The sequence below is a fragment of the Dicentrarchus labrax genome, unplaced genomic scaffold, assembly GCF_905237075.1.
Source record: "Dicentrarchus labrax unplaced genomic scaffold, dlabrax2021, whole genome shotgun sequence".
NCBI lineage: Eukaryota > Metazoa > Chordata > Actinopteri > Moronidae > Dicentrarchus > Dicentrarchus labrax.
The window spans coordinates 17,566,210-17,593,767 of record NW_026136724.1 but is presented as its reverse complement, the minus strand read 5'-3'; the positions used below and the strand labels follow the sequence as shown (position 1 = coordinate 17,593,767).

The 27,558-nt window shown below is 40.0% G+C and overlaps 1 protein-coding gene across 9 annotated transcripts in view; it reads right to left on the bottom strand.

The window, feature by feature from the left end:
• syt1a (synaptotagmin Ia) overlaps positions 1-27,558 on the bottom strand; it is a 160,004-nt gene that overhangs the window by 36,467 nt on the left and 95,979 nt on the right. For all 9 annotated transcript variants that reach the window (XM_051393220.1, XM_051393215.1, XM_051393217.1 and 6 more), the window contains one exon: positions 7,769-7,972. In XM_051393220.1, the coding sequence (XP_051249180.1) occupies positions 7,769-7,943 (175 nt within the window). In that variant the 5' untranslated portion in view covers positions 7,944-7,972. The remainder of the gene's footprint in view (positions 1-7,768; positions 7,973-27,558) is intronic.

Here is a 27,558-nt window from a genome sequence, read left to right as displayed (position 1 = left end):
TTTTTACAGTTGTTACTTGTGTGCTTTTACAAAATAGAGGACTCTGTATGCTGTACAGACTGTAAAAGCCTCTGTGGCAAATTTGCGACCTAAATAAAATTGACTTGACTTTTACACCAAATACCCAAGAGCACATAGTTTGCACAAGGCAGTGTGTGAAAAAGCAACATAATACAACAAAGTTAATTTTGTTCTTTTCTGAATTCCTGGAGTAATGAAACGCTATCCAATTCTTACTGGGATCCCTGTAAAAAATACTTCAAGAATGAAAACTGCTTTGCGAGATTATATAAACAGACTGCTCCCTCCAATTAAAGCCATAATCCATTTGGATGCAGGTTGTGGAGGTTATCGCTTTTGTGATATAACTTAAATTTACTTGGGCCACAAGACATGGTGGAAAATCTGTGAGCTGCTATGGTTTGTTTTGAACTTGGTGTGAACCTGTTAGGCACCAGATCAACAACCATACAGGGCTTTCTGGTAATTTGATATGCTGAAGGTTTTAGACTGTTGGGTAGCAATGACTCATATCACTAATTTCATTAGGAGCCTATTGTTTCTAAGCTTTTTCACTTTTATGTTGAGGAAATCTTGTCTGATTCAGTCAGAGACACATCAAGGACTCGAACAGCTGCAGCAAACGGCTATACAGTTAGATTTGGAGGAAAAGGCTCTGTTTTTGATGAAGCTCTCAAATGTTCAATGCTCAAATGAATGTTAGCAGAACCAAGGATTTTGCTGGGAGGACTAATCCCCCCTTAACAAGCACACACACAGACATTACATCTTAATAAAGTAAACAACACCAAAATGGTTGGCACATTGAGGAGGTGGTTGAAATGGTGGAGGGAACTGCAGCCCCAAACTTCACATAAGGGCCTTAGAAGTATATTCAGTAAGTAATGTCAGGTTATAAAGGCCACTAGCCCCTGATGACTGAGCCACTGATAGTGAAGCCTGAATAATAGACAGCTAATGCCAATCAGTTAATGCAAAGCAACATCAGTCTGATGCTCATATTACGTTTGGAACAAGATATTTGTAGTTCTTTTAGGCATACCAGTATGAATATTAACTCCACTGGGGTTTGAATGACAGATCTATATTTAGCCAGTAGAACAGAAAATGTAATTTGCTGGAAAACCTCAGCCAAACTGATTTGGCTCTGATGCACCACATTGCTGAGTTTGGGTTCTCTAAGAAGCTTATCAGATATCATTTTTGAGCTGTGAAAGGAGGCCAAAGAGCAGCAACCTCAGCATAAAGCAAAAAGCCAAGTTTCACTGGCTGACATTTTGTGTCCTTTAAACATACCGCGGTGTTCTGAAAGTCACTCCACAGATATACAGTAAGAGAAAAAAAGTATATAATACATGTAGGTCTATGAGTCATTCCTACTGTATGTGGTACAGTGCCACAGCGAGTGAGTTCATCATGAACTCAAGAGGAAGTAAAGACTATCCTACATATCAAATTCATATAAAATATCTTAAGCCCATGTACATTGTTTCATGAAATTTTGAATTGTAAGCACTAACTTGGGAAACAACAAGTTCAGGCAGTGAAATTTATGATGTATTTTGTTTGCTGGGAATTAATTTCATCCAAAATGCATTAAAAAAGGTCATTAAGGGGCTCAAAGGAACGGAAATTTGAACATTCACATTTCAATTACATTCCTCCATCTGGTGATACAGTCAATAGCTCCAAAATAGGCACTGCATGGATCTTGTGGTGACTGTTTTGCCATCTAATTTCATTTTTATTTCAACTAAATGTTGTGATTTAAAAAGGAGAAGAACAGATATCCTTTCAAGAAAATCATTAATCCATATTTGTGCCCTATGTTTGGATGTGATTAGCATAAGTTTTTGCAACTAACATGGATGAATACTTCAAATTTATGTTATGAAGATTAATGCCAGCCCTATAAGGTGTCTCTGCTCTGACTCAATTTCTGTATTTAAAATTAGTTTTGTGGCGTTCGTTCTCTCCGCTACATCCCTGGCAATACATAACACTTTACGTTTGAGAGAAGGGTTTTATGAACTGGATCGAGTTTGGTGAATGCATTTAAAAGGGGTGTGTGTGCATGTGTGTGTGTTTAATATTGCATCTGGGTTATATCCACTTCCACCAGCCCACACTAATCCAATGTGACAGGACTCTGTTGGTCAATTAACCTTGACATTATATCTTGTTATGCTTATGAGAGCAACACTCTGTCCGCGCCCTTTCCCTGCTGTGGCAAACAATATGCCTGCAGCAGGAAGCATCTTCCAACTATCTGCTATACAGCAACTGAAAGCTGATGATAATGAAAACTGTATTCAGAGATTGTGTGTGTGACTGAGTTTCTCCTTTTATACCAAACACGACTTAATTTAAAATGGACTGGTCTATTTCTTTGTGATTTAGTAAAATTTGGTGTTTCTATTCTGTCTGGTCCATTATGCTGATTATTATTAGAAAATGAGCGCCCATCAACACAATGCATTTGCAGGAAATCCTATGAGTTGAAGTGATTACATTAACAGTGCATGAGGTGGATTTACAACAATAGATGTGATAATGACATGAGATAGAAGAGCAGTGATTGTAATTTCGAGGCACAAAGAAAAGTAGAGCAGTTAAATGTGGTGCAGAAGAGTGGACAGCTTTTTCGCCTTCAGATTAAAGGCGTATTCACTCTGAATGAATGACTCATTCAAACAGTAGGATTTCGTGGTGGTCAGTGTTCCTCCTTTGGTTCAGCTCATTTATCCATTTAAACTTGGGCAACACCAAATATTCTAAGAGTGCACCATTGGAAGTCAGAGAACCCTGGTACGATAAATTAAGAGCCTATTGAACTGAACTGCAAAACACAACAGGAAGCTACCCAAACAATGCACAGATTATGCAGTCTCACCCTACTAATGAGATACCGTCTATTACACAAGCTTTCAATTTTCAATATGTGTTTTCTGAGAGGGATGATTTTAAGAAATATCTCAACTATTTGATGGATTTTAATTTTCATTCATGGTCCCCAGAGGATGAATCCTACTGACTTAAGTGATCCCAGGAATACTAGCCCAAACATAAGGCTGGCATTTTGATTTTGAGTGCAATTTCTCTACAACTATTGGATGGATTGCCATTAAATTTGTTTTACAACTTCATGTCTTGCTCTAATAACTAGTGATCCCTTAGCCTTCCATTTAGCGCCATCATTCAGACTAAATTTAAATCTTTCCAAACAAACATGCTCTAAACAAAGAAGGTGCACATGGTAAATATTTCCTGCTAAAAATCAGCATGTACCAATGTCATTGTGAGCATGTTAACATAATGACATTAGCATTTAGCTCAAAGCATCTTTGTGTCTAAGTAAAGCATGGTAAACACATGTTTGGTGTTTCTTCCACGTGGAGGATAAACTGGCATCTACTACTACACTGGACAGCATCATTTGAGCAGGTCATTATTTTAATCAAGATAAAATGACGAGGGCTGCACTTGGCTGCTGACAAAATTATACTTTTCATCAAGGCTGGAATGACGGACACACACATTTTAACTGTCCAGCACAATAGAACATGTCCATTTAGTTTTCAGGTTTTAAGAAGGACCAATGAAAGAAACATTTTTGAATCTCTATAAGGATGGATGGTGTTCGAATATTGCCAGACGTCATTTAAGCCTTAAAAGCCTTATATAACAAAATAAAAAAAAGAAACTGTATGGACTGCTGTTCATATTCAGTTATTTCTGAGTGTTCACAGGTGGAAAATTGTGACAAACAACACAGACATGTCATCATGTTCACAAAAGCTCCAGCACAGAAACTCATAACATATATTTCACCCTCAGTTGCTCAAAAAATCTATGATGTCTCAGATTAATAATACCTTAGCTTTTTCAGACATCGACAGAGGTGAGCATACAAAAAAATCTGTTTCCCATCTGTTGACTGAAGATTCAGAGGGAAGCTGGTGCTAGTTGAATCTGATATGGCTTTGGCTTGGACCGGTGCCCGATGGTGTCTCATGGCAGGCAAACGTTCTTAAAGCGAGGGCACAAAGTAGACAACAAGGCCTGTCGCCAGAGCAGCAGGCAGACAGGGACGAATAGCTCTGCTGATCCACCACCATAATCCCCTTTAATAAACTCTGCTGTCTGTTGACTGTGAGCAGCCACAAGTCAAACAAGTTGAGACACTTTAAGACTCTGAGAATCTTTTTGTAGTTTTCCTTTAGCTTTGTCTGAAGTTATTCTGGTTGTCTATGATACGCTTGTCAGTCAGCACCAAAAGTGAAAGACACTGTTGGTCAGTTCCAAAAAGGAGTGAGTCAGTCCCAGAGTGCACAAGAGGAAGCTTTCTTGAGTATGTGCCTGTTGTGGGACACAGTAAATAAAGATAACACTCTGAGGTTAGCTCAGAAGACAGAAGTCAATTCAGCACTTCCATTTTCTGGGCTCCTTTCTGCATTCTGTCATGTTAAAAATGTTTTAAATGAAATGGATCAATGGTGTGACTTAGGTGTAATTTAGGAGGATGTATTGGTAGAAATGGAATATAGTATCCATAGGTATGTTTTCATTAGTGTATAATCACCTGAAAAAAAAAACTGTTGTGTTTTCGTTATCTTAGAATGAACCATTTTTATCTACAGAGGAAGCAGATCCTCTTCCACGTAAAGCACACAGACCCAGATAAAGAAGGAAAAAAATAAATGTTCCTGAAATGCCAATCGCTTTTAGGTGATATTTGGAGTAATGGCTGTTGGAACCAGCAGTCATGGATCAAACAGCCTCCGTGTTCAGAGGTTAATTGTTATCGGCAAGTAGTAAAGCCTTGGGTGTTTAGAAAACTTACTAAGAAATTCAATACACTGGTTTCCTTGAAGGCAAGCTCTCTCCTCAGTGAGGAGTCACAATATGGTTTAGTACGATTACATATTCGAACATCAGAGTACGTGTGTGTGTGTGTGTGTGTGTGTGTGTGTGTGTGCTAATGTTTCTGTGGAAGGCTAAATCATTCGCTAATTGATTAGAAGGCTTCATTTTTGTAGCAGAAGGAATCACTGTGCACAAATTTTGTGCAACATAATCATGTTGATCTATTTAGTGATCATTTATTGCCACTTATTTACATTGCTGTAGTGGGTGCATTTCTCTACTTTACTCTATTTTTTCAAGTGTTCATTTATCATTTTAGTTAGTGTGTTTATGTAGCCAAAAAGGCTTCAGCTTTTCCAGTGTGAGGATGATCTTGGTTTTTGAATATCTTTCGAAAATGTACGGTTGGTCAGACATAACAAGCAATTTGAAAACGTCACCTCGAGCTCTGAGATCTTATGGACATTTTTCACAAGTTTCTGACATTTTATAGATTAACAATTAACATACTAATTGAGAAATACTCAATGAAATAATTAATAATTGTTAGTTGCAGCCCTACAGCACATCAAATATGTCTTTATGAAAAAAGCTCATCAAACCAGAATAAGCAGAGGTCAGATTGGATAAAATATGAATGTAAACATATTTTTGGGACTATTTTTCCTTTAAACATGTTTAGAATATCTGAAATACAAAAGCAAGCACAGTAAATTCAGAAAGATTAAAATAAAGTCTGCAGGTATTTCCATGCTTGAGCCATCAGCCAGCAGATGGGGCCGAGCCAATATGCCCTGCTCAGAGATGTGTCCTGCAGATCCTGATGGACAGAAATGCAGTAACAAGTTAGGCCAATTTGACAGCTCCATGCGACCAGCCTCACAGCCTGCAGGGCTTAAACTGGGTTATAAGCCCAAAAGACAACCTTCTGCAGCGGTGTTAAAGAGGCTGCGCAGTCAGCTTCTCCTCGTGCATATTCCTTGTTAAATCTGCTACCTGACTTTCTCCAGACGGTATCGATATTCTACGGAGTAAACAAGTCTTGGGGCATTCATCATCAGCTTGGCAGCACCGGGGAGCAAACTCACTGCTTTTGATTGAGGGGATGGAGTGAGAAAACAGTAATTTAAAACCCTGTATAACTGACAGGCTTTTTGGGAAGCTCGCAGATATTTTTGTCTGCCTATGGTAAACAAAAGAAGCCCTAATTTAGTTCTTCTTTAGATTACAATGTCAAAATTCAGAGCTAATAATGAATCGTCTAAAGATGAAGGGAAAACGTTGTTGCTAGATGCGGTGGGAATTGCAACACATTTCAGTGACAGACATTCAATGCTGAGCCAAAGGGGACATCAACCTCTACAGCCCCATATTGGAATGACAATGCTGCAGCAAAGCACGCTTTCAAAATGTGTTCCCATTTTCCTCTCTATGAAACTGTCTTGTTCAAGCCCACATGGAAGCTAAAGCTCACTAGTAGAAACCACGAGTTATCTGAATATAAATTAGGTCTTTTATACTGGTAAATATGCAACCTGGAGCAAATAACCCTTCCTCTGTGGAAGGAGCATTTTTTCTTACTGGCTCCGTGCACTATTACCTCGCTGGAAAGGAGAATATGACTGGTGGTGTCATTTGTATTGTTGCTGAAGAAATAGGGCTTCTCTTCCACAGGAGCCATTTCCTGTTGCGAGAATTACTTCCACATGAGCCTGTGGATATATCTATATTTCGATTTCTGCTGAATGAAAAAACCCTTGGCTCTCCAGGCAGTGCTTTATCTTAGATGACACAATGACGCCATATATTGTCATATACTTAATGCAGTAGAATTCTCCAGGCAAAAACATGTGGAAGTATCTGGTTGGAAGGTTTGGGTATAAAAGGGCGGGAGGTGTTATTGTGTATTATGTGCAAATTACAAGATACTTTTGACTGAAAGCACAAGAAAGATAGAAAAACTGAAAATCTAACAGCAAATAATAAAGGCAGTCACACATAATTTAGCAATTCATCATGTCAGACACTTCGAATCATTGTTACCAGATGTTTATTCCCCACTTCAAATGCGATTACTTGTCAGAACATAATTTAGTAAGACAATTCCATCTGACATTCAATGCACAAAATACTTAAATTTGCTGTTGACTCAAGCAACAAAATGAAAGATGAAGAAAATAATTTGATTCATTGGAAGTCTTTGTCAGAGGTAATGGGTAACGCTGACGTTTTCTTGTGCGTCACCAACAAAAGTTTACTCACAACCACTGTTGAATCATTTTTGAGTCACGGTTACACTAGAATCACACTGAATGCATTGAATGGTTTGGTCTCTGATGGGTTCATTTCAGATCAGAGGGAGTGTAATTATAGACACATCTCATGTGGTTGCAAAGCTGCTGAAAAACAGCATCGATCAAAGGTGTGACACCTGCACAATGGTGTATATATATTTTTATATTTTTTAGGTATTCAGTGTATCACTGCCTGTGTACTCCTTCTGTTTGAGAAGAATGCACTTCTGCTTGAATTTTCCTTGTATGCTGCTTGAATTGTTAGATGTTTATCTCACTGGGCTTGTTTGATAGATAACCACACCTGTCATCATAGAGGCTATCAGGCTATTGGTACAGTCTATGCATATGATAACCATTTTAAAGCACTTTTGACCTGACGGAGATCCAAATGGAAATGAAGCAATGTCTGTTGTATGCACTGTATTATTGTTGGTGAATCAGAGGTGTGACATGATTTTTCCCCATCTGTTTTTTATAACAGAAAAATTGAATTAAAATAGTTGTCATTTAACCTCAGATGGTTGACTAATCAATCAACTGACTATTTGTCCCACTCTTATACCTGAGAAAGAACACACACTTACATGGGATTTTGTTCAGCTCATTCATGAATTTGTCCTTCAGCTTGGAAAAGCCCTCGTCCTTTTCACCTGTGCCCGGGCCGGCAATGTTGGTGGTGTTGGAGCCAGCCGTGGCAGAGGAGGCAGTGGTGGGCACGGGCGCCGCCGCCGCCAGTGCTTCCCTTCGACTTTCAGTCATCGTGGAGATGCTGGGAAGCCAGACAGATGCTGGACAAGTGGAGAAAGAGAAAGACGAAACAGAGAGGGTTAGATTTTTTCCCCGTGCTGTGACAGATGCATGTCAGAGGCAGCACGCTTGCCTTGTCAGATGACTGAGTCGACGCAGACAGTGTGAGCAGCTGCTGGCTCAGCCTGGGTAAACATCAGCTGGGGTCCAGAATGAATTGGCCAGCACGCTGAATTCAGAACAAAGCTACTCACTCATTGCTTAAACTCCAGATTAGCATCACAGAGCAGAGATACAATGATTATTTATTACTCTCATACAGCACAAGCAGTAAATCTCAGCACTGCTACTGGCTTAATTGAAATTATGTGCTTTCATAAGTCAGCCTGAAAGTACAGTAGGTAATGTTGCAGTGCAGAGAAGATTACTCATTCACTATGTTATCACACCATGCTCTTTGTACACAACAGGTGTATTTACTTTACATCCAGGTCATTTGCGAGGGGCAAGAAGGAAACAATGTTTTTCTTATGTTAACCTGTACTTTGTGTGTGTGTGTCTTTGTCTGTATATGCAGATACACTCGTGTCCATGCATGTGCAGTGCTGTGTAATGTACTGTACATATATCGCAGCAGCCTCATCCCTGAGCATGTTAGTCATCACCTCACTCTCACTGTGGGAGGTTGGTTCCACATGAATACTGCCTCAGGACAACAAAGGGAGACACTTAACATATATTACTATGATACTAAAGAATCCATGGCTTCATGGTATAATATGTACCAAAATATATATTTCATACAATGAGCAAGAGCTTGGGTTGCTTGTAGCAAATACATATATAAGTCTAAGCAATTATGACTACATTATGTAATCGATGAATATCATATTTTTGTATTCACTGATTATTGTTTAAAAAAATGTCAAAAATGTGCTCATCACAATTTCTTTAAGTCAACTAATTGATTTATTTGTTTCAGGTCTATAGGCAATGGAATAAAGCAACCTGTGTAAATTGTGTGTGATATTTGGAGGCTGAAAAACATTTTAAACATATATTAAAATTACTTTAATTTCTTTGAAAACTATGTGTACCATCAATGGTGTCAGGTGCGACTACATAACTTAGTTAACACAGCCATCTTTCCTTGGTTTTCTAGTGCTGTGTACTAAGTATCATGATACACGACTGCAAAGCTGCAGCTCACTAACAAGTCTACTGCAGACAGGAACTATTTATTGTCCTCTCTTTCTGTGCAGGTTGTAATTTGGCTCTGTCACCATAGCAGTCAAAGAGGATAATGGCACACTAAAGTTGTAGAGTTTTCCCATCAGTACACAGTGAAGGTTGATGGCCTAATTCTCCTTCTTTGCCCAAGTACAGCGCTCATTAAGCTCATATTTTCCCATTTATAGTATTGTTTCATAAAGGGCACTGGTGCCGACTTTTAAAGGTTTCTATGCAATTGAAAAATCTAAATGTAACCCTCAGAATGGCCTCCAGTGATATCCGTTTCTAAACCTCAAAAAGCTGAGAACAAAATGCAGTGGCAATTCATCCTAATATAATCTTTGAAAACATGAAGGAAAATAAAGTCAAATTCATGTTTCTTTGAATGTATAAAATAAGGTTTGCAAAAACAGCAAGGCAATTGGCACTGAATTGCTGCAGAGATACAAAGTGTCTTTTCAATATTTGTGCTTCTAAGATACAGTTTATTTATATGCCCAATTTTTGGGGACACTTTCTTTGAGTGTTTCATTCTTCTGAATGCATCTAGACATAGCTGATTATTAGCTTCACAATCATTTCAAGGGAAACAACAATGATCCACTGCTGGCTACTGTGCAGCTTTACTAGAGTAGTTTTGTGTTGCATATTTCCTTGTTTACTTATGTCTGATTGAAGGTGGTGGGGCAGGGAAGATCATTTCTCATTCTTTCTACTCTTTGAGCTTGAGATTTCCCAGCGGATCTGGGAATTCAGCCTGGCAACTTTCCAGCCAAAACCATGTTTGTATAAAATCTAGGTTATCACTGCTAGTCCTCTGACTGGTGCCAGCAACAACTACAGTCAGTGGGTTTTATTAAACGTAGTACGTTTATCTGTACAAAATCGATTCTCCATCACATACATTAAGGACTGTTCTTGGGAAACTTGGAGGGAATTACTTGCATTGTCTGGTAGTTGGAGGCAACAAAAAAGATGCTTACTATAAATGACACATTCCCAGTCATTGCTAGAAATGTGGGTAAATAGTTTACCTCATAGTGCGCAGACAACACAAGTCTCAAATCCAATCGGACAAAGAAAAACACAAAAGGTCAAAGCCAAGCAGAATGTCTTTGCCAGTGCAGTTAGACCTAATTTAATCTATCCAAAGTTTAGTCTTAACCTTGAGGAGTACAAAGTACACTGTCATTTTCCGCAGGTTGTGTCTATCTCAATCAAAGAGCAGAAAGACAGTTCACTGCAGCAAATATCCCTACTTTGTCTAATATCATACAAAAAACAGCAGATGTTTGATCTGTACATCAAACAAACATACTTGCTTTAAAAGTGAATACTAACCACCAATAAGTATTATTAGTTATCAAGGACATCAAACATGTAGTGAAAGTGTTCCAGAAGAAGCAGGAAGAGTCTAATAGTGGCGTGATCCCTAAACATATTTACTAATGCATCAGTCCCAAGTCACCAGAAATGAGGTAAACTGTCTTAACTGTTGGCCTGAACAAAAGTTATTTTCCTAACTTTGAAGTACACTGTCTATACTCTCGGATTAACAATTCATATAGGCTTCATATAAATTGACCGTAACCTGGCTCATCACATATTTTCTTTTCTTTTTTTAGTTTATATTATTATAAGACTTTACTGTGGGTTCAAATGCCCCAAATATAAGAAAACCAGAGTTTGTAAACAGAAGTCACACAGACTTACAAGTAGCTCTTTAATTAGACAGACTTTGATAAGCTGTCATTCCTCCAAGTTAGAGGTATCTGCAGCAGGGAAGACGAAAGAAATCTGATTATCTGCACAGAATCTTAAAAGAACACTTTGATGATATCCTAGTTATCAAAAGGGTGACATATACAGTGTATACTATCCGGAATACCCAATCCCAAAATTCATGGTAACAGCTGTAAGAGCCATTTACTGTCCAGTTCTGATGTCAGGAGATGGATGATGATGACCCCATTTTAGGAAGCTAAACAACTATTGGTATACATGAATCATGGATTACTTCCAACTCTGTAATATGCTGTTAAACCAAAAGACCATTGTTAAAGTCCACCACTGAGGAAAAGAAACAAAGAGAGGCAGAAACTGCTGATGTTCTTCCACCAGCAAGCATGGTTCAGTAGTGGCCAATTAGACTAGCCAGCAGTGGCAGGGCCGCTAGCTGGGACAATTAACATCAGAGCCACCAGAAAACAGCAGGCTGAGCTGACTGGTAGCAAGAAACCAAGTCACCTCTGGTGCAGCACAGGGGTTGTAGCAGCGTGTGTATGACAACAGGGTGCTTGAAATGTTCTTGAGAAATAAACCAGAGGAAAAACACATGCCAACTAGAGTACATTTCTTAGCCAGGCACTCAACTGGTGGCGTTCACAGAGAAAGCCAATGATGGATCATATCCTGGCACTGCCCTAGCCACTCAAACTGGTTAGACAGGTTGCATGTACAGAGTAGGATAAGATCTGAGGGGCACAGTACGGGATTTAAACCCTCCAGGAGAAGTTCCTCGACAGAAAGCGAGAAAGAAGTAGCTCAGACTCCATGTGTGGGAGTAGACACATGGCAAAATACAATTGGCAGTGACAAGGATGCAAACTGTTGCAGACAGAGACAAGTTTTTTACTGTAACATAAAGAATGTGTGGTTGTATGACCAGTTCTGTAGTAATACTGTAAATCATTTGCTCTGTTTATAACTTGGTAATCTGGCTGCTGCAGTAACAATAGCTAGGTAGGGGAGCTAACGCATTATGAATCTCTGGTTGAGGGTGATGGTTCATTGTTTGCCTGAACCCATGCAAACACACTTAATTAATAACTGTTCAGCTGTTGTGTGCTGAAAGAGTACAGATGTCCACTGTATTTGCACAACTGTCAGCCAAACAAAAAGACACGATAAGGAGCTTATGCTAACAATCAGGTAAACATACTCACTACCTCAAAAGGGCTAGTTTGAAGGTCGGACTTGAAGGTCCTCATTTGCACATTTGGTTATAGTACATCTTCTCTTTCTTATCCTGTTTAACTTGCTAAGATCGTGTCGCTGAGTTAACCATACTTTTACTGGACTGCAGATAACTGTAGTGATATCACATCAGCTGAACAATAATAATGTGCCGTAAACTCGATTTATCCAACCAAGGATAACACTGAACTCAGCAAATAAAAGCAATTGTGTGTGCGTTGCTAGCGTGAGGTGGTATTCACAATCACGTCCTGTTTGCCAGCTGCTGTTTCCCGACATACTGTGAAAGCATGATATCACTGCACTCTCCAGTTGTGATTTTAACACTTAGCTAACACTTGTTTAACAACATCTTTGTCTATCACCAACAGATATTTTCAAGACATGTCATCTGGCTAACTGCTGCGGGAAAATACTTCCAAGAAAGAGTAAAGAAAGATAGCACACCTGCTCTACAGAAAGTAAAATGAAAACATGATTCATTAAAGATGATTTAACTTCAGGTAAAGAGTGGCAATGAACCTTCTCTTGCTGTAAATACGGCAGCCATTGGTTACCTCGGCCCTCTCAACCTCCCCCTTTGTTGCATGGACACCTACGCATGTCCATGTTCGCTCAGCCTCCCTTTGGTCTCCCTTTGAAATGCTGCAAGGTTAGTGTGGGGGCTGAGCCATTGAGAGGCACGCTTGGCAATGACAGAGATACTTCAACACAGGCGAGGACTTTTAGGGAGCACAATGATGCTCTGCAGAGTGCCTGTGGGAGGCTTCTTCTACAGAAAAATAATTGATCATGCCTGGGGGGGGGGGGGTCACATATAGGGTTTCACTCAATATTTCCAAGTAAGCTTATGTCACACAATGTTTTAAGTGTTAAGATGCTTGTACAAGGATGTGTAAGATGTAGGATGCTACATTTTGAAAAGACAATAATTACCCTAAAGAATTCGGCAGACATGTGGGCGCAAATGTTTATGTAAATCACACCATTCCAGTGAATTAGAGACATTTCAAATATGCAGAATGAGACATGAATCAGAATGAAATAATGTTCCAAGCCTTTAAAGCGCATCATTTTCTTTAGGACTGTATAAGGCTGATGCGGTGTACATGGAGGACCACCCATGGAGTCTGTTATGCTTCTCGCATCAGGCCTCACATCAGTGGCAAAAAAGAAACATTAATTCAGCTCCTATTTGCACCTTATTGACGATTTGCCCATTCAAGCATAATATGACAACTTCCATATTATCTTCATTGTCTGCGGTCCCTCACAGTAGGCAGTCCACTTGAAGAGCCAGTCTCATTTAGTGTGGATCAAGCCTTATTTATATTGAAACCCGAGAGCGGTGTTGACCTTTTTCCCTTTCCAAGGTCTGTCAATGCTATGTAATCATGCTGTATATCCCACTGCAACACAAAGTTAATATCTACCCTGTCGCTATTACGACCCACTTGGAAGACAGATTTAAATAATGTTGTTGTTTTTGCACAAAATGGCTGCGCTTTCCTGAAACAGTTCCCACTGCAGCACGTCCTTTCCTCTCATATGATAGAGTGTCACATTAAATCTTCCCGCACCTGTAACCTGTGGGCGATACAAGCTAGAAGAGCTGAATGCAAATTTGAGAAAGAAGATTAATATAACTTTAGGCAACACTAGGGTATCAATTGATCTCACCTATTCTCAACTTTCACTACCGTGCAGCGTGCAGCACACTGCTTATTTCCTCTTTTTTTTTTTTGCTCCCACCATCTCTTTGGAGGTGTGCCGCTCAGGTGTAAAACCCCAACCCAATTACAGGGCCGCCAGATGGCCCAGCAGGTCCCCAACCACAGTGGCGATGCTGGCACACAGCTCCTTCCTATCACCTCCTCTCTCTCTCTCTCTCTCTCTCTCTCTCTAACTGGGTCAGCTCCCTTGCTCTCTACCCCCTTCTATCCTTCCTGCTATCTCTTCCATCATCCTTTCATGTTTTCGTTCCTCCTCCCTGGTCTCTCCCACCAATGGATTCTTGTCTCCCCAACCTGGACAGTTGCAATACCATTAATATGACCTTTATTGCAGAGTAAAAAAACACGATAAAGGACAGATTAACAGCTCACATGGAGACAAAAAAAGATGTTTGTTCCCCCTTTCTTGAGTTCAGATTTGGACAGAATGTTGGTATCATGTTGGATTGCTCTGCTCCCCGCTGGTTCCAGTTTTGGCCAGCTTTCTCAGTGCACCGGGTGTTACATGTCATGCTGTTTGAGGAAGTGATAAAGCTGCCAAATTCAGCCCAATCCAGGACTAATGCTGTCCATTTTGTCATCAAATTCAATATATTTCACAGATCACAGCCAAATGTACGGTACAGTAAGGAGAGCAAGACACACAGGCGGCCTTTTGCCAATACGACTTCCATCTTGCCATTTCATTGGGTTTCATGAGTTAATCACCCAGTAAATCACCAATTAAACCCATTTTATCAAGAATTATCCTCTAATTATCACAAAATGATTTGGCAGTTGTTATATGTCAGCCTAATTTAAACCAATTGACTACATGTATCCACAAACCCCATAGTAAAAAGGGATAGAGTCAATATGAGGGCCATCTACATGTACAAAATGGTTATCTTGGAAAAGACAACATGTAAATTAGGCATAAATGGGATTGGTAAATCATAATTTCTCTCATTAAAATCAAGATGAAATGGAAGCATGTGTTTAAAAAAACATTTTATTCAAATTGGGGGATTCTTTAACGCTGCCCATAAGAGCATGCATTTTTATTGAGACTTGAATATAAATACAAATATGTAGAGAAACAATATGACAAACAGTATATAAATCAGGATTAGTGATTTTAAATTTTCCAATAAGATGAAGGACTATGTGTTCCTTTATAGGTAAACATTTTCTGTATTTCTGCTATAAAATAAATGAATCCTAGCTCAAGTGAAGTAAGTTGGGTTAATTGTAAGTGCCAATTGAAACAAAAGAAATCAGTGAAATTGGTGTCAAATGTAATAACCTGAAATTGCAATGGCAAGGTCACTATTCAAAGGATGAACTTTAAATCTACATTTACAGATAGTGACTAATTCAAAGACACTGTTCCGTTTTGACTTCTTAAACAGGAAAAGACTAATAGAGACGGGCGTAAATGTTTAGTCAAAGACAAATTAAAAGGCAGCGAGAGACACAAAAATGCTGCCGTAGTACAGAGGTCAATAGCCTGGATCAATGGGGAAGTGCTTTGACTAAACAAGCCAACGCAAACAAAGACTTTTCAGTCTTAAGTCTAAGGTAAATACAAGAGGCAGAAATTAGAGCACACATATGATTTTAATCCAGAATCAGTGTCATATTCCCTTTACAACAATAAAATGCTAATGAAGTCATATTATTAACTTTCAAAACAGACAGTCTTGATCATTTACCGGAGAACAGTTACTCAGAGGTTTGAAACCATTCGCAGGTTTGATTGCAGTTCAAAGCATGGGAATTCCTGCTGTTTAAAAATAATATGTTTTAATAATTGGGAAAACACTTGGAGATAGCTTTACAGATCTGGATGAACCAATAATCATGGCAAGGACACTTTTTTGATCCAAAGGGAGTGCTAATAGTGTAATTACACTAAATGACACAGAAAAAAACTCTAAGCAAATTAAAGCTTGTGTTTGCATGCATAATGGAGTGCTGCATCAAACAATTAACACCATTATGTTGAACCGGGGAGATATTCAGCAGATAAATTGGAATTTTTAAAGTAATTCCATGCTTTATAGACCATTTCATTATCCAACAGTTATGACTCATATGATATTTATTATTGAATGAAACGTTCTTTCTTGTGGCATTAATATTGCGTGTAGAAGAACAAGTGCCATTCAGGTCTGGCCTTAGTCATCAATGCCATCTAGCTAATGGCAATAATATTTCACAGTATTTTGTTTTATGGAGAGTTCAGAGCTTACCTTAGTTATTCAAGTGACCTTGTATCTGGGCTGAGAAATGATTGAATTACAAAGAACTACTTTTGCATGAAAACATGTCTTTAACTGCTGTATTTTATATTCTGCACAAATGTATGCTTCTACAGAAATATGGGCACATTTTAAACCAATTCATTTAATTTAATTTTATATATATGATACATTTTACTTTATTATGTCCACCCTCTTTAGAAGTAAACTACAAATAATACAGGGTTGAGTCGGTTCATATGTATTTGCTGATGAACTGGTCCGTATTTGTTAAGTGGTTTCTTAATGGCAACCAGGAAATTCTATCTGTGGTTAAGGAAAAAAGACCTTAAACAAAGTGTAAGCCAAGAGCTGGCTGACTATGTGCACATAAATGTAACAAATGAGTCGTTCTAGTAGTAAGAGCAATTCATGCATTAAGCCTCAACCTGCACCTTGGATGAACTCCAGATCCCACTGTGCACTTTCTTTCCTGCCTTTGTTTACTCTCCATCCAAAAAAAAAAAAAATCCTAAAAAACACCAACAGTCAACCAGTGTCAAACCAATTGCTGTGTCATTGCTACTTCACAAGAACAAGAAAAACTCAATTTTATAAAATCAACTGGCAGCAACACACGCCAAATATCAAACCAATTCAGCCCAATATAGTGACAAAACTTCAAAACAAAGGAAAAGCTAGATGCAGGTAGAAAGCTCTGACGCCTTAACTTTGGTCAAGTGAATGAGGAGGACATGAACTGGCACATTAATTACTGGCTGCCAGTCAAGTATCCACCAGCATCTGATGGAAACTCATTTGCTAGAGGATATAATTTCCAGACATTGTGGTTATACACACATACACACAACGGGCAAGTGTTTTTTTATGTATATAATAAGTCACGTAAATGATTGTCAGGTGAGCAGCCTGCAGTGAGCAGGGATAAGAGGAGGCTGAGAAGGCCCCGTGGCCACTTCCCCTTGTCCAGTGCAGCCTCTTTACTCACCTGAAGCCAATCTCAGGGGGTAATGGAACTGGAAAAAGTTATTAACCCCGCTTTGCAGCAAGGGCAGGACAGCTCTATTAAGTCAGTGCACAAAGATTCCTCCATTTTCAATTACTGCTTCCAAAGCACTGAGGAAAGTTAGAAAAAGCAGCCTTGTTGTCTGCTAGAGAGACGGACCCCAGGAGGAGTCCCAGATCCCGGCAGCTCTTATCATCTACTCTTGTTCCTCATCCAGCGTAGGTCTGACACACTCCCTGAGTTGTTGGTGGATACGTTCAGTCTATTTATATGACAAACATTGCAAGGTGGCACACCCCCTGGAAACACGGGTCTGTCAGCCAGAGGCTAAATGAGAGGCTGGAGAGCTCAGGAAGGTAAACCCTGCCAGAGTCTTAGAGTCAGATGTTGAATCTGGCTTTAAATGATGTTGCAGTGATTTGGGCCAATACAGAGAGACAAAAAGAAAATGTTAAAGAGGCAGAGGCTGTTGGCAGGGAAGGTGCAAATAGACCTTTCACGATTTAGCTTTAACAGTAATCTAAGACTGACACTACTGTTATTAGTCGAGAATTCTCGGATATAATCTGAGATTCAAAGATGAAAAGTTCTGCAAATTACTGGTACTGTTAAATGCAACTTCTGTGATTTCTATTCAGCGAACAATATTTCACTCTACAATTCTTAGTTATACCTACAGCACTTTGGTGTTAACAGACAGAGGTTATGGGGACACAGTATAAATTGCATGTTGCTATTGTATTAAATTGCAGCTCAGTAACTTGATTCAGTTCAGTTGATTCTGCCAAGTTTTAGATAAACAATGCTAAGGGATTGTATGCACGATTGTGGCCATATGACGTAGTCTTTATTTACTATGAGTAGCTCATCCGTAGTGCATACACCTTGATTTCCAATGAAAAAAGTAAAGCCTGCAGCAATAAGGAGAAAGAACTGTCAGGATTACTCTAGTTTTATTTCAGCATTTAGCTTGGGTTTGGCCATCAAAGGTCCATTACTCACAAATTACTCACACATGAACTGCTGGGGATCTGTAATGGTCTCCGCTGTTCTTCTGCCCCCGCGTTTATTGGACAAACAACAGAGATCAAACGCTATAGTTGGCTGGCTGACTTGCTCTGTTTTCTATCACGTTGGCAGATACAGTCTGAAGGAGCTAAGAAACCCACCTCCCACATTTAGCGACCCTTAGCCCTGGTTGCGTGCTTAGTTGGCTGGGAGGCTGGAGGGGGCAGCGGGGAGGTGGTTGAGGACCAGGGCTAATATAGCAGTGCCTGGGGAGCCATGTCTGTTGGAATCAGTCTGATGTGGGAGGCGAGGCCAGGGGCCAATGTGTGACTACTGGTAGGTGAGTCATACAGATAAAAGCTGTTTGCTCAACCACTGCCTGTCTTTAGGGTCACCCTTTAGGGAAATCTGCCCGGCAACCACTTGCTGTGTGACAGATTGGCAGACGAAGAAAGTGAGTGATAGGATTTTAATGGTCAAAGAGCGAGACTGACTCTCAGAGCCGGGCAAGAGATGTACTCCAAGTGGTTACAGAGAGGTCTGGGTTCATTCAGTCCAGTAGAACAAGGTTTAAGGTTTAGGACTGCGCTGGTAATCCTCTCTGAAGAAAGTACAATGAGAGCCACAGTGTGAGTTAATTCGGTACATGGTACAAGTTATCCTCATTTTAGTCATGACAATTATGTGCTTTTATGCATTTTAGCTTTTAGTCTGTGACTCTCTGAGATGCCTTCAAACGGTATTCAAAAACACATTTTAAATTCTCAGAAATCTAAATGCCAACAGGCAGAGGTAAAGTTCAATTGGCTGAAAGCTAATTTAGTATGTTGGCGTCTATGTCACAAAGTAATCTAAGTTCAAAAGTCAACTTTCTGAACTTTCAACCTTATTTTCAGTCAATATAGGCTCAAAAAGCTAGAAGGCAGACATCTGTGCTTACACAAACTGTTCCCTAAAGGTCAAGAATTTATTTCCATGGTCATGTCTCTTTCTGTTAAGAAACAGAAACAGAAAAATGAGGCTACGTTTAAAACATTCATCTAGCTAATTTTCCAACTGAGGATATGTATCTAATAATCTTAATATTAATATATTGTGTTGGGCAAAAAACAATCTTTAAGCTAGTTTTCACATGTTTTGTAAATGTCTCCATAAAGTGCCATTCATACTGGTTCTTTTTTTTTTTTTTTTTGATGGCACATTTTTTCATTCTTACTTTATCTAACATGTATCTTTATATTTATATGGATGTTTTGCCTTGGAGTGCTGTAGCAGAGTGGAGGAACATGCAACAAACAAATGCCCTGCAGCTTTGATTTGATTTAGCTTCTACTGTCCAGCTCTTCTCAATCTTCTCGTTCTTCTCCTCCTTCTTTTCTTCCAACCCACTCCTTCACGCCTCCCTTAGTAACACCCTGTCCCGCTGGGCTCAGCCACAGATATCACAACTGACATGGTTTATCAAGGGAAATAATCAGGAGGGGAATATTACGTGAAGTTTGGACTTCACCAAAAGGCAGCAACTAATTTCAGAATACCGAGGGTTATTATCACCTCAAGGATACGTCCCCACATTATACACATTGCTTTAAAGTTTAAACACAAATAAAGAGATGGTTAGACTAAATGATTGGAGATCTGGAAAGTCTTGATTTCCATGAATGCTTGGATTCGTAGAAGAAGTGGTGTGTTTTCCTGTTACCTGCTTGTTATTTCTTCGGTTACATGTGACGTAGCTGGAGCCGCTGCACGTCCTTATTTCTTGTCTTGGCCTTTTATCATTTTCTACGGTGCCCATGTCAAAAAGACACGTCCCCAGAGCTGTTAATGTTCTCAAACAGACGGCCCTTCAAGTGCTCTTTCCAGACACTTGGCAGCTGACCTTTTAATTCTGTTTAGAGTGCGGGGTGCGTGCAGTTTACTGATGATGTTGCCTTGGATTGGCTCAAAGAAGAAGTGGTTAATCACTCGGTGACTAAGAAATGAATACGCGCTGTCTCATCTGATTTGTCACTTGAAAAAAAATCATTCAAAATGCAATTCTGTTAAGTTATGCGTTTAAGAAGGCAGTTCTCATGCAACACTTGCCCATGGCCTGTCTCAAACTTTTTGCTCAGCAGTAAGCAGCAAAACAAATTTTAACTTGCACTGACATTTTCAGAAACAAACAGAATATGCACTGCCTCATCTGATTTGCTACTTGACAAGGACGGATGGACTGTGTGAGTTACAACTTCAGAGAGTTTATGCCAAGAGGCTATATTACACAGCATCAAAGCTCATTGAGGTGGAGTAAATTCTAGGTCGTCAAACATCAGTATTCAGCTGAGTGATGGAATAAATCAGCTTGTCCAGGATTTCTTCACCACAAACACCCACATCGTGTATCTAATTGACACTTCCAACCGAGTGGTGGTCTCATTTCACATTTAAGTCACAAGATCTCTGCAACCCCTTCTTTTTAATATACACACACACACACACACACACACACAAAGCTGACAGGTTGTTAATCCGATAAAGGTGTCACAGAGCAATGCGAGAGTGTGATTAGGAAGTGACAAATAATTCGACTTCAGAAATAACAGTCCAAGTGTCACCAATCTGCCATTTCAAGCAGATGTGAATAGATCATGGCAGCACAATGGGGGAGAACGAGATGATTAGGATGTTCCGCTTCCTATCCTAGCTTTCACATTGGTGTCTTGACTTTTCCCTTTATTCGTCTATCTCCTCATGGTGTCTGTTTTCTTGCACACTTTGATGTTTTCCCTTTCTCATCGTCCATCCATTAGAAAGCCTTTCCCCCCACTGGGCATCCTTTCATACGCCTACGGCCTCTCACAACATTTCCACCCACACACTTTGTTTGAAAAACAGCATGCCTGCCAATGTCCAACTAGCTCAATAATTGTCACAAAATTATAATTTAGCTGTGCTCATTTTTATTTTCAGCAGCACAAAATAAATAATGATATCGAGAGCACACGATAAATATCCAGCAAATTGGAATTTGACCTTTTTAAGGGGTAGCGAAGAGGCAGAAAAATAAAAGATGCTATCATTTTCCATCATTTTTTTCCCCAGTGAACTAGAGTGAGCTGTCAGATTGGATCTTACTGGCACTATCATTTAACACAAAAGCCTCCCTAAATCATACTCCATAGTGCCAGGGTGGCTTGAAGAGTGAGACTAAACTCATTGACAGTGGTGGCAGCTTGATAGATAACATTGTGAGGGTGACATTGAAATAAACAGGCATTGTGACCAACAATCTTTCAGCTTATCGTTCGCCATCAGGCGTCTGTGACACTGCATTAGCATGAGTTTGGATTTTCTCATTTGGGAGGAGCTCTCTCATTTGCAAGCACACAGTTATTGCTGTGACCCCAGGTTGTGAAAACCTCCAGAGGTACAGAGAAAGAGAGACAGAGCAGGAACAAAAAAAGTGAGAAGAGACAGATGTGTCTGTCAGACATATATTTCTTTCTAGTGCTTTGATATCTCATCTTCATAGCTCAGATGTGGGTTATAGCACAAGTGTTATTGGGTTTTAGCAACAGAAACCTACGTATGGCACACACTTGACAGGCAAACTGGATACTATCAAAGAGATTTCTGTTCCTGTGTGCATCAAGTCTGTAGATTGGGATCAGATGCAGCCGTATCAAGACAGCCCATGAAATTGGGTTGAAATTGCTCTTGAATAATACAGTCTCCAGCCATGATAGCGCGATACAGAGATGGAGCACTCAGATGGATGTTTGCCAGTATACAGCTGGTGAAAATGTTACAATATCTTCACTGCCTTCATGCTTATAGAGGTGTCCCCTGCAGTTGACCCTGTTTTGTACTGTTTGACTGCTCTTTGCTTCCTTTAAGTAGATAGGGGAAGAACTTGCATGATGTCTTCTCCTTCTCAATAAATATTTTCAGATTAGATTAATCTAGATAATTCTCTTTTCAATTAATTGGTCTATAAAATGTCAAAAATCTGCCAAGCTTCAATCCAAGACGACATCTTTAAATTGCTTGTTTTGTACAACCATCCTTCCAAAACCAACAGGTATTACATTTACAGTGATCTACCACACATTAAAGCAGCAAATCCACATCTGAGACATTTGACAGCTTTTTGCTCAAGAAATGACTGAAAGCAATTATTAAGCCACTACTGAAATGCTGTTGACCAATTAATGCATTTATGAAGTAATCCTTCCATCACTACCTGAGATTCTACATGCAACAGCCTTTTCTTTAAGCTTTCTATCCTTTCTTTTCAACCAACTATCCACTGCATCGTCATTGCACCTTCTTCACACACTGTAGACGCAAGGGAGACATCACTTGCTAGCTGACAAAAAAAGATAAATTAGAAAGTAAAAAGGTTAATCATCCCATCCCTGGCCCCGAACAGCGCAGCGCTTCAAACAACTACCAGCCACTGACCCCTGACCCCTTCAGCTCCGTTACAACCAAATTACTGGTCTTGACACTTGGAGACAGAATCATAATCATGATGATCCCGGTATTGGCAGACAAGGCTCCGAACCAAAACATCTGTTGTAGTGGTACCTCCAGGCAACAACAGAGAACCCTCCCCACCTCCCACAGCCCACATGATAATTATCACTGCTGGCTGTGGCCTTGCCAGCAGTGTACCATCCATGCTGCCATGTCCAAGTACCGCTTCAGTGAATTTTGGGTACAGTATGGTCCTTTGATTAAAATAAATGAGAGGGGATTGTATGTTATTTAAAATCAAGAATCCATTTATATCAATTCATTTTATTATTTTCATTGAGTGTACTGGACAGCTCTCAATCTTTCTGCACTGGGAGGTTTATATGGTGCTGAAGTGACATATAGTTTATGCAAAAATACGTGTCACAAACAGCTTGAGCCACTCTGGTAACTGGCTACTACCCACAGCTTATTTTCACTTTTATTACAAGTGATCTATTGGCTAGGTTCTCAAATTTAATTGAGCCAAACTATCCTTGAATATTCTTATTGTTTTTTTCATTTTAAGGACACACCTCTTGAGATGAACCATCTAGTTTTCAAGGGGTCCTCAGACACAAAAACCACGAACATTACAAATCAATGAAAGCTAATCAGAAACAAGGTGAAAATATTATCTCTATCAACAGGATTGGATTACCTTCTGGCCTTCCAAGAAACAAGAGAATCTGGATTTTCATCTCGATTTTGAATCAGCTTAGTTTTTTTAGGTTTCAGCTGCCATCTTGCTCGAAGTTGAGATTTTTTTGGTTATGCCAGTTCAGTTACACAACACTTGAGATTATTTCTGCCTCCAGAGGAGCTCTGCCACAAAATTTGTCTAAGTAAACTCCAATCTGTGCACTTTGCAGAGAACTGGATCTGACACACCACCCTGTCAGAGTGGATCAGGCCCAGGCCCCATACACATCCAATTTCACTGCATGTCTTAATTCCAAGTGGGTCGTTGAAATCTCCCCCCATATAAACCTCTCTGTCATGGCTTCTCATGAGTCACTGAGCCTACTGACTTCACCGATCCCCCATTTATAGCTGCACCATCAACACTTCTTTTTTTTTTAACAAAGAACAAGCGTGAAGATTCGACATGGATTCAAATGAGATGTTTGCTCATTCAGATGCAGCGCAAAAGCTTTCACAGAAGACTATGAGTGCAGCTATGAGATGACTAACAGATGCTGCAAACACTTAAACCTTTTTTCAACATTTTCAAATCCAGAACAAAACTATCAACCGCACTCTAAAAGATGATTAAAGGCAGTAAGTAAAAGATTTTTACTGCCCTCGGCACAATCAACAATGTGTACAGTTTTATGGGAATGTTGATCAATGCAATGAAACTCAAATCTGTATCTTCAGGTGGTGGCGTTTCTTTCTGTCTTTATATTCTGAAGCAAAACTTCACCTATTCCCATTTGAAAACTTAATCTTCCTTACTACTTAATACCCATAAATTACAAGATATTTAGGCCAAAAATCATTTTTCAAGCCTGCAAAGACATTCCGCTATTACTGTGCTCTGCATAATGACGGGCTGATATAGTCTTACATTTTCTTGTGGTCTTTCTTTGATTTGTTTGTAGAATTTCAGCTCTAATTAGCACCAAGGATGAAAAGATAAGCCCTATCAAAAGTTCTATGAGAGATTATTTAATGTACTTTTAAGTTTAAAGAGACGAAAATGTTAGAAGGAGAAGACAAGATCATGAAAGTGTGTCTCCAGTGACGATGCTTAAAACGGCAGTAGAAATGTAATTCCTATTGATCCGAGTCTGATTTAACAGTTCACTGACTGGGGTGTTTGGCTGAAGAAGAGAGTGCCCCCTGAGGGAGATAAACAGAGCTGCAGACACAGCATGACAGGGCTGGTGGAGTATACTGGAATACAGAGGAAGGAGGAAGCCTTTTTCTCTTGTGTTCAGGTCAGATCAGACAGGGCTGACACTGGACTTGTACTGAGGCTGAAGGCAGGCCCAGAACTGGCTCGGTCGGTGAAACATGCCTCCGAGAGCAATTAGGAGGCCAATTACTTTCTTCTTATGGAGGATGGCATGTCAGGGCTTGCCAGCTCCAGCATGCAATCCTTCCTGACATCCGTCCCCAGCAACAACCCATGCTCATGCTTTTCACTTCCCCTATTCTGGTCAGAAAGCACTGCAGCTGGCCAGCTGGAAAAACTCAGCAACATCACAAAGAGGAAGTCCAGAGGGGCTGCAAATCCAAAGTATCAATCCTTGTTTAGCAGTTCCCAACACTATGATGTACTGAATAGATCTATTATGAGCAAATGAAGCGTGAGCGCAAAAGTTAAATGTCTTTAGCTGTTTACCACCCTGTCAGTTTTGGCCTGATTTTTCTAAATGTCTTATTAAAATCGAGTTACTTGGAAATTTAAATTAGCCTTTTAATTAACTGAGCATGAGTGCCATTTGGTAATTTAAATTATGAGAGGTGACAATGTGAGGCAGGATGTGCTGCTGTGATAATTCTTATTTTTGGTAAACAGCAGGAGATTTGGGAGGTGGAACTGGATTGGAGGGATATTTTCCCAGTGAGACGTCTCAGCAGAGAGCCAGCTTGGCACGAGCAGAATGCCAGTCGGCCTCCACTGGGCACCAGCAAACAGTTGTGTCATTCAATTGCGGCCCAATCCGATCAGACAGAGAAGAGGCCGGCGGACCGCCGCCACACAGAGCCAAACTCCAGAGCCTGGTGGAGGTCAAAGCACACAGAAGCACGCTGTCCAAATCCTCACTGCTGTTCCCCATCTGACAGGACTCCTGTGGCTACAGCGAGGGGCTGAAAAGAGCCGGCTTTTCAGAAACACCTAATAGATACGCAGCACGACTGATGACAAATATAACAATACTACTGCTAGTCTCCTAACATATTCCTACACTTTTCAAGGTCTGGAAATCAAATCAATTTCCAGTCTTGCACAAGCATCCTGAAGTCAGTTAATGAAGACAGTGAGGCGTTAATAATCACATAGTTTCGTAAGTCCCCGGAGTCTATGTTAATGTCCCCGGAGTCTATACTTTACTTAGCAAAACTGTTTTTTGATATTAAACACCCTGAGCTTGGAATAATATAATGTAAATTATTCATTTGGAAAACCTTCCATCGTACGAGGTATTCAAACACTGCATTTATGGTGGCTGGAATTGTTTTAAACAAGGGAGGTTATACATTTTTTCATGTTATTCAAGTTGTTTTTCATTGTGCTACATGTCCTTGTTGTAAACTGTGTGTGTTCTCAAGGTAGTTATTTTGCACTGCCATTTTGGCCAGGTCTCTCTAGAGATAATATGTTTTAAAAGAGTTCCTGGTTAAATAAAGATTAAATCAATAAACAAATTCTCACTCATAATACTGGCACAGCTGGTTATGCAGCGCTTCTACCTGCTGCACGCTGCTGCACTGGCTGTGTCAATTGATTTGCACCACACCAGCTCATTCTGCCCTAGTTTCTTTGTTACCATGCTTGCCGATGGCATCTCTTGCCTATTGCTGTGTATATTTTGTGCATCTCATATTTCACATGGTAGATATGCTTGGGTTTTGCTATCTGTAGCCCTTTGGGGATTATTGTGCTCCATACAGTTACCTGGACATGCTGAGGAGCGAAACCTACTTAAATTAATATATCCAATGTCCTCTAATATACATTTTTCTGACATAATGAATTAATAATATTATATGCTTTTTTGCATAATAGCTAAAGCAATAGAAGACCGAGCTCTATATTATAACAATCACTGCAAAACCCTTACCTGCACTTAAACCATGCTGGTGCATTATGGAACGACAACAACAATTATAGGAATAAAATCTATAGCCAACTATTACTCTCTTTTATGTTTTCCCCACGTTTCTCTGATTCATTACTTGTAGCTTTAGAAATATTTCTCTAACATTTTTATCAACAACACAGCCTCTATCCCCCTGCTACGCTCTGAATCCCAGACCACAGTTTTCTTTTGTCCTCTTCCTGCTCTCAACTCTCCCAGTGTGCAGCCGGATGGAGCTGTGCTTATTACCTCAGATCTCACTGTGATTGGACCTGCCCTGCTCCACCAGGGGGACCCAAATACTGAAAGCGTGGGCCAGGCCTCTCCAACTAAGCCCCTGTGACCTTGGAGTGAGGTCCAGCGCCCTGGGAGCCCACGGAATGAACAATATGAGGCAGGGAGGGAGCCGGGCATACAAACAGTCCATTACCATCCATAATGTGAGCTCTCTGCTGTGCCTATCCAGAATCCTTACGGCTCTACCATCTTCTTTCATTTTATCCTGCCAGGGAGGGGGACTCTCTCTCCCCCTGTGTCCGTGCAATCTGGCCAAAGAGGAAGAGACCAGAGTACATGAATAAAGGGACTGGTTTGCTCCAGGCAGAGCTGAAATTGGTCTATTACGGGGCTCCATTTGAGATCAGTGTGGGAGGGAGTGGCAGGGCCAAGAACTGAGGGTTTTCCCTTTTTGCTTTCTTCTGTCTCTGCCCTTTGTAGTGTGGGTAGTATTTCTTTGTGGGCAGTAGATAAAGTGCATTTTTATCTATTAAATATGTAGAGATTTGAACTCTTGTATGCAGCTGCATGACCTACCACCAAATATTTCTTATATTAACCTCCTTGAGGACTCATAACAATTTTAACATTCTACAATGTAGGACAATATCACTTTAATCAGTTTTATCCCCATTCAGTTCAATGGCTTAAGTGGAAAATAGGAATGGAGCGAGCATGATTAGCACAAATTGAATATATGAAATTGCTGCTGATAGTACATTCAGCTCCGACTAGCCATGATTATGGAGATGGATCACCTCCTATATCGAGAAAAATTTCATTTTATTATTACACTATAAGCATTGCAGCTGCAAAAGCACAGTTCATCCAGATTTT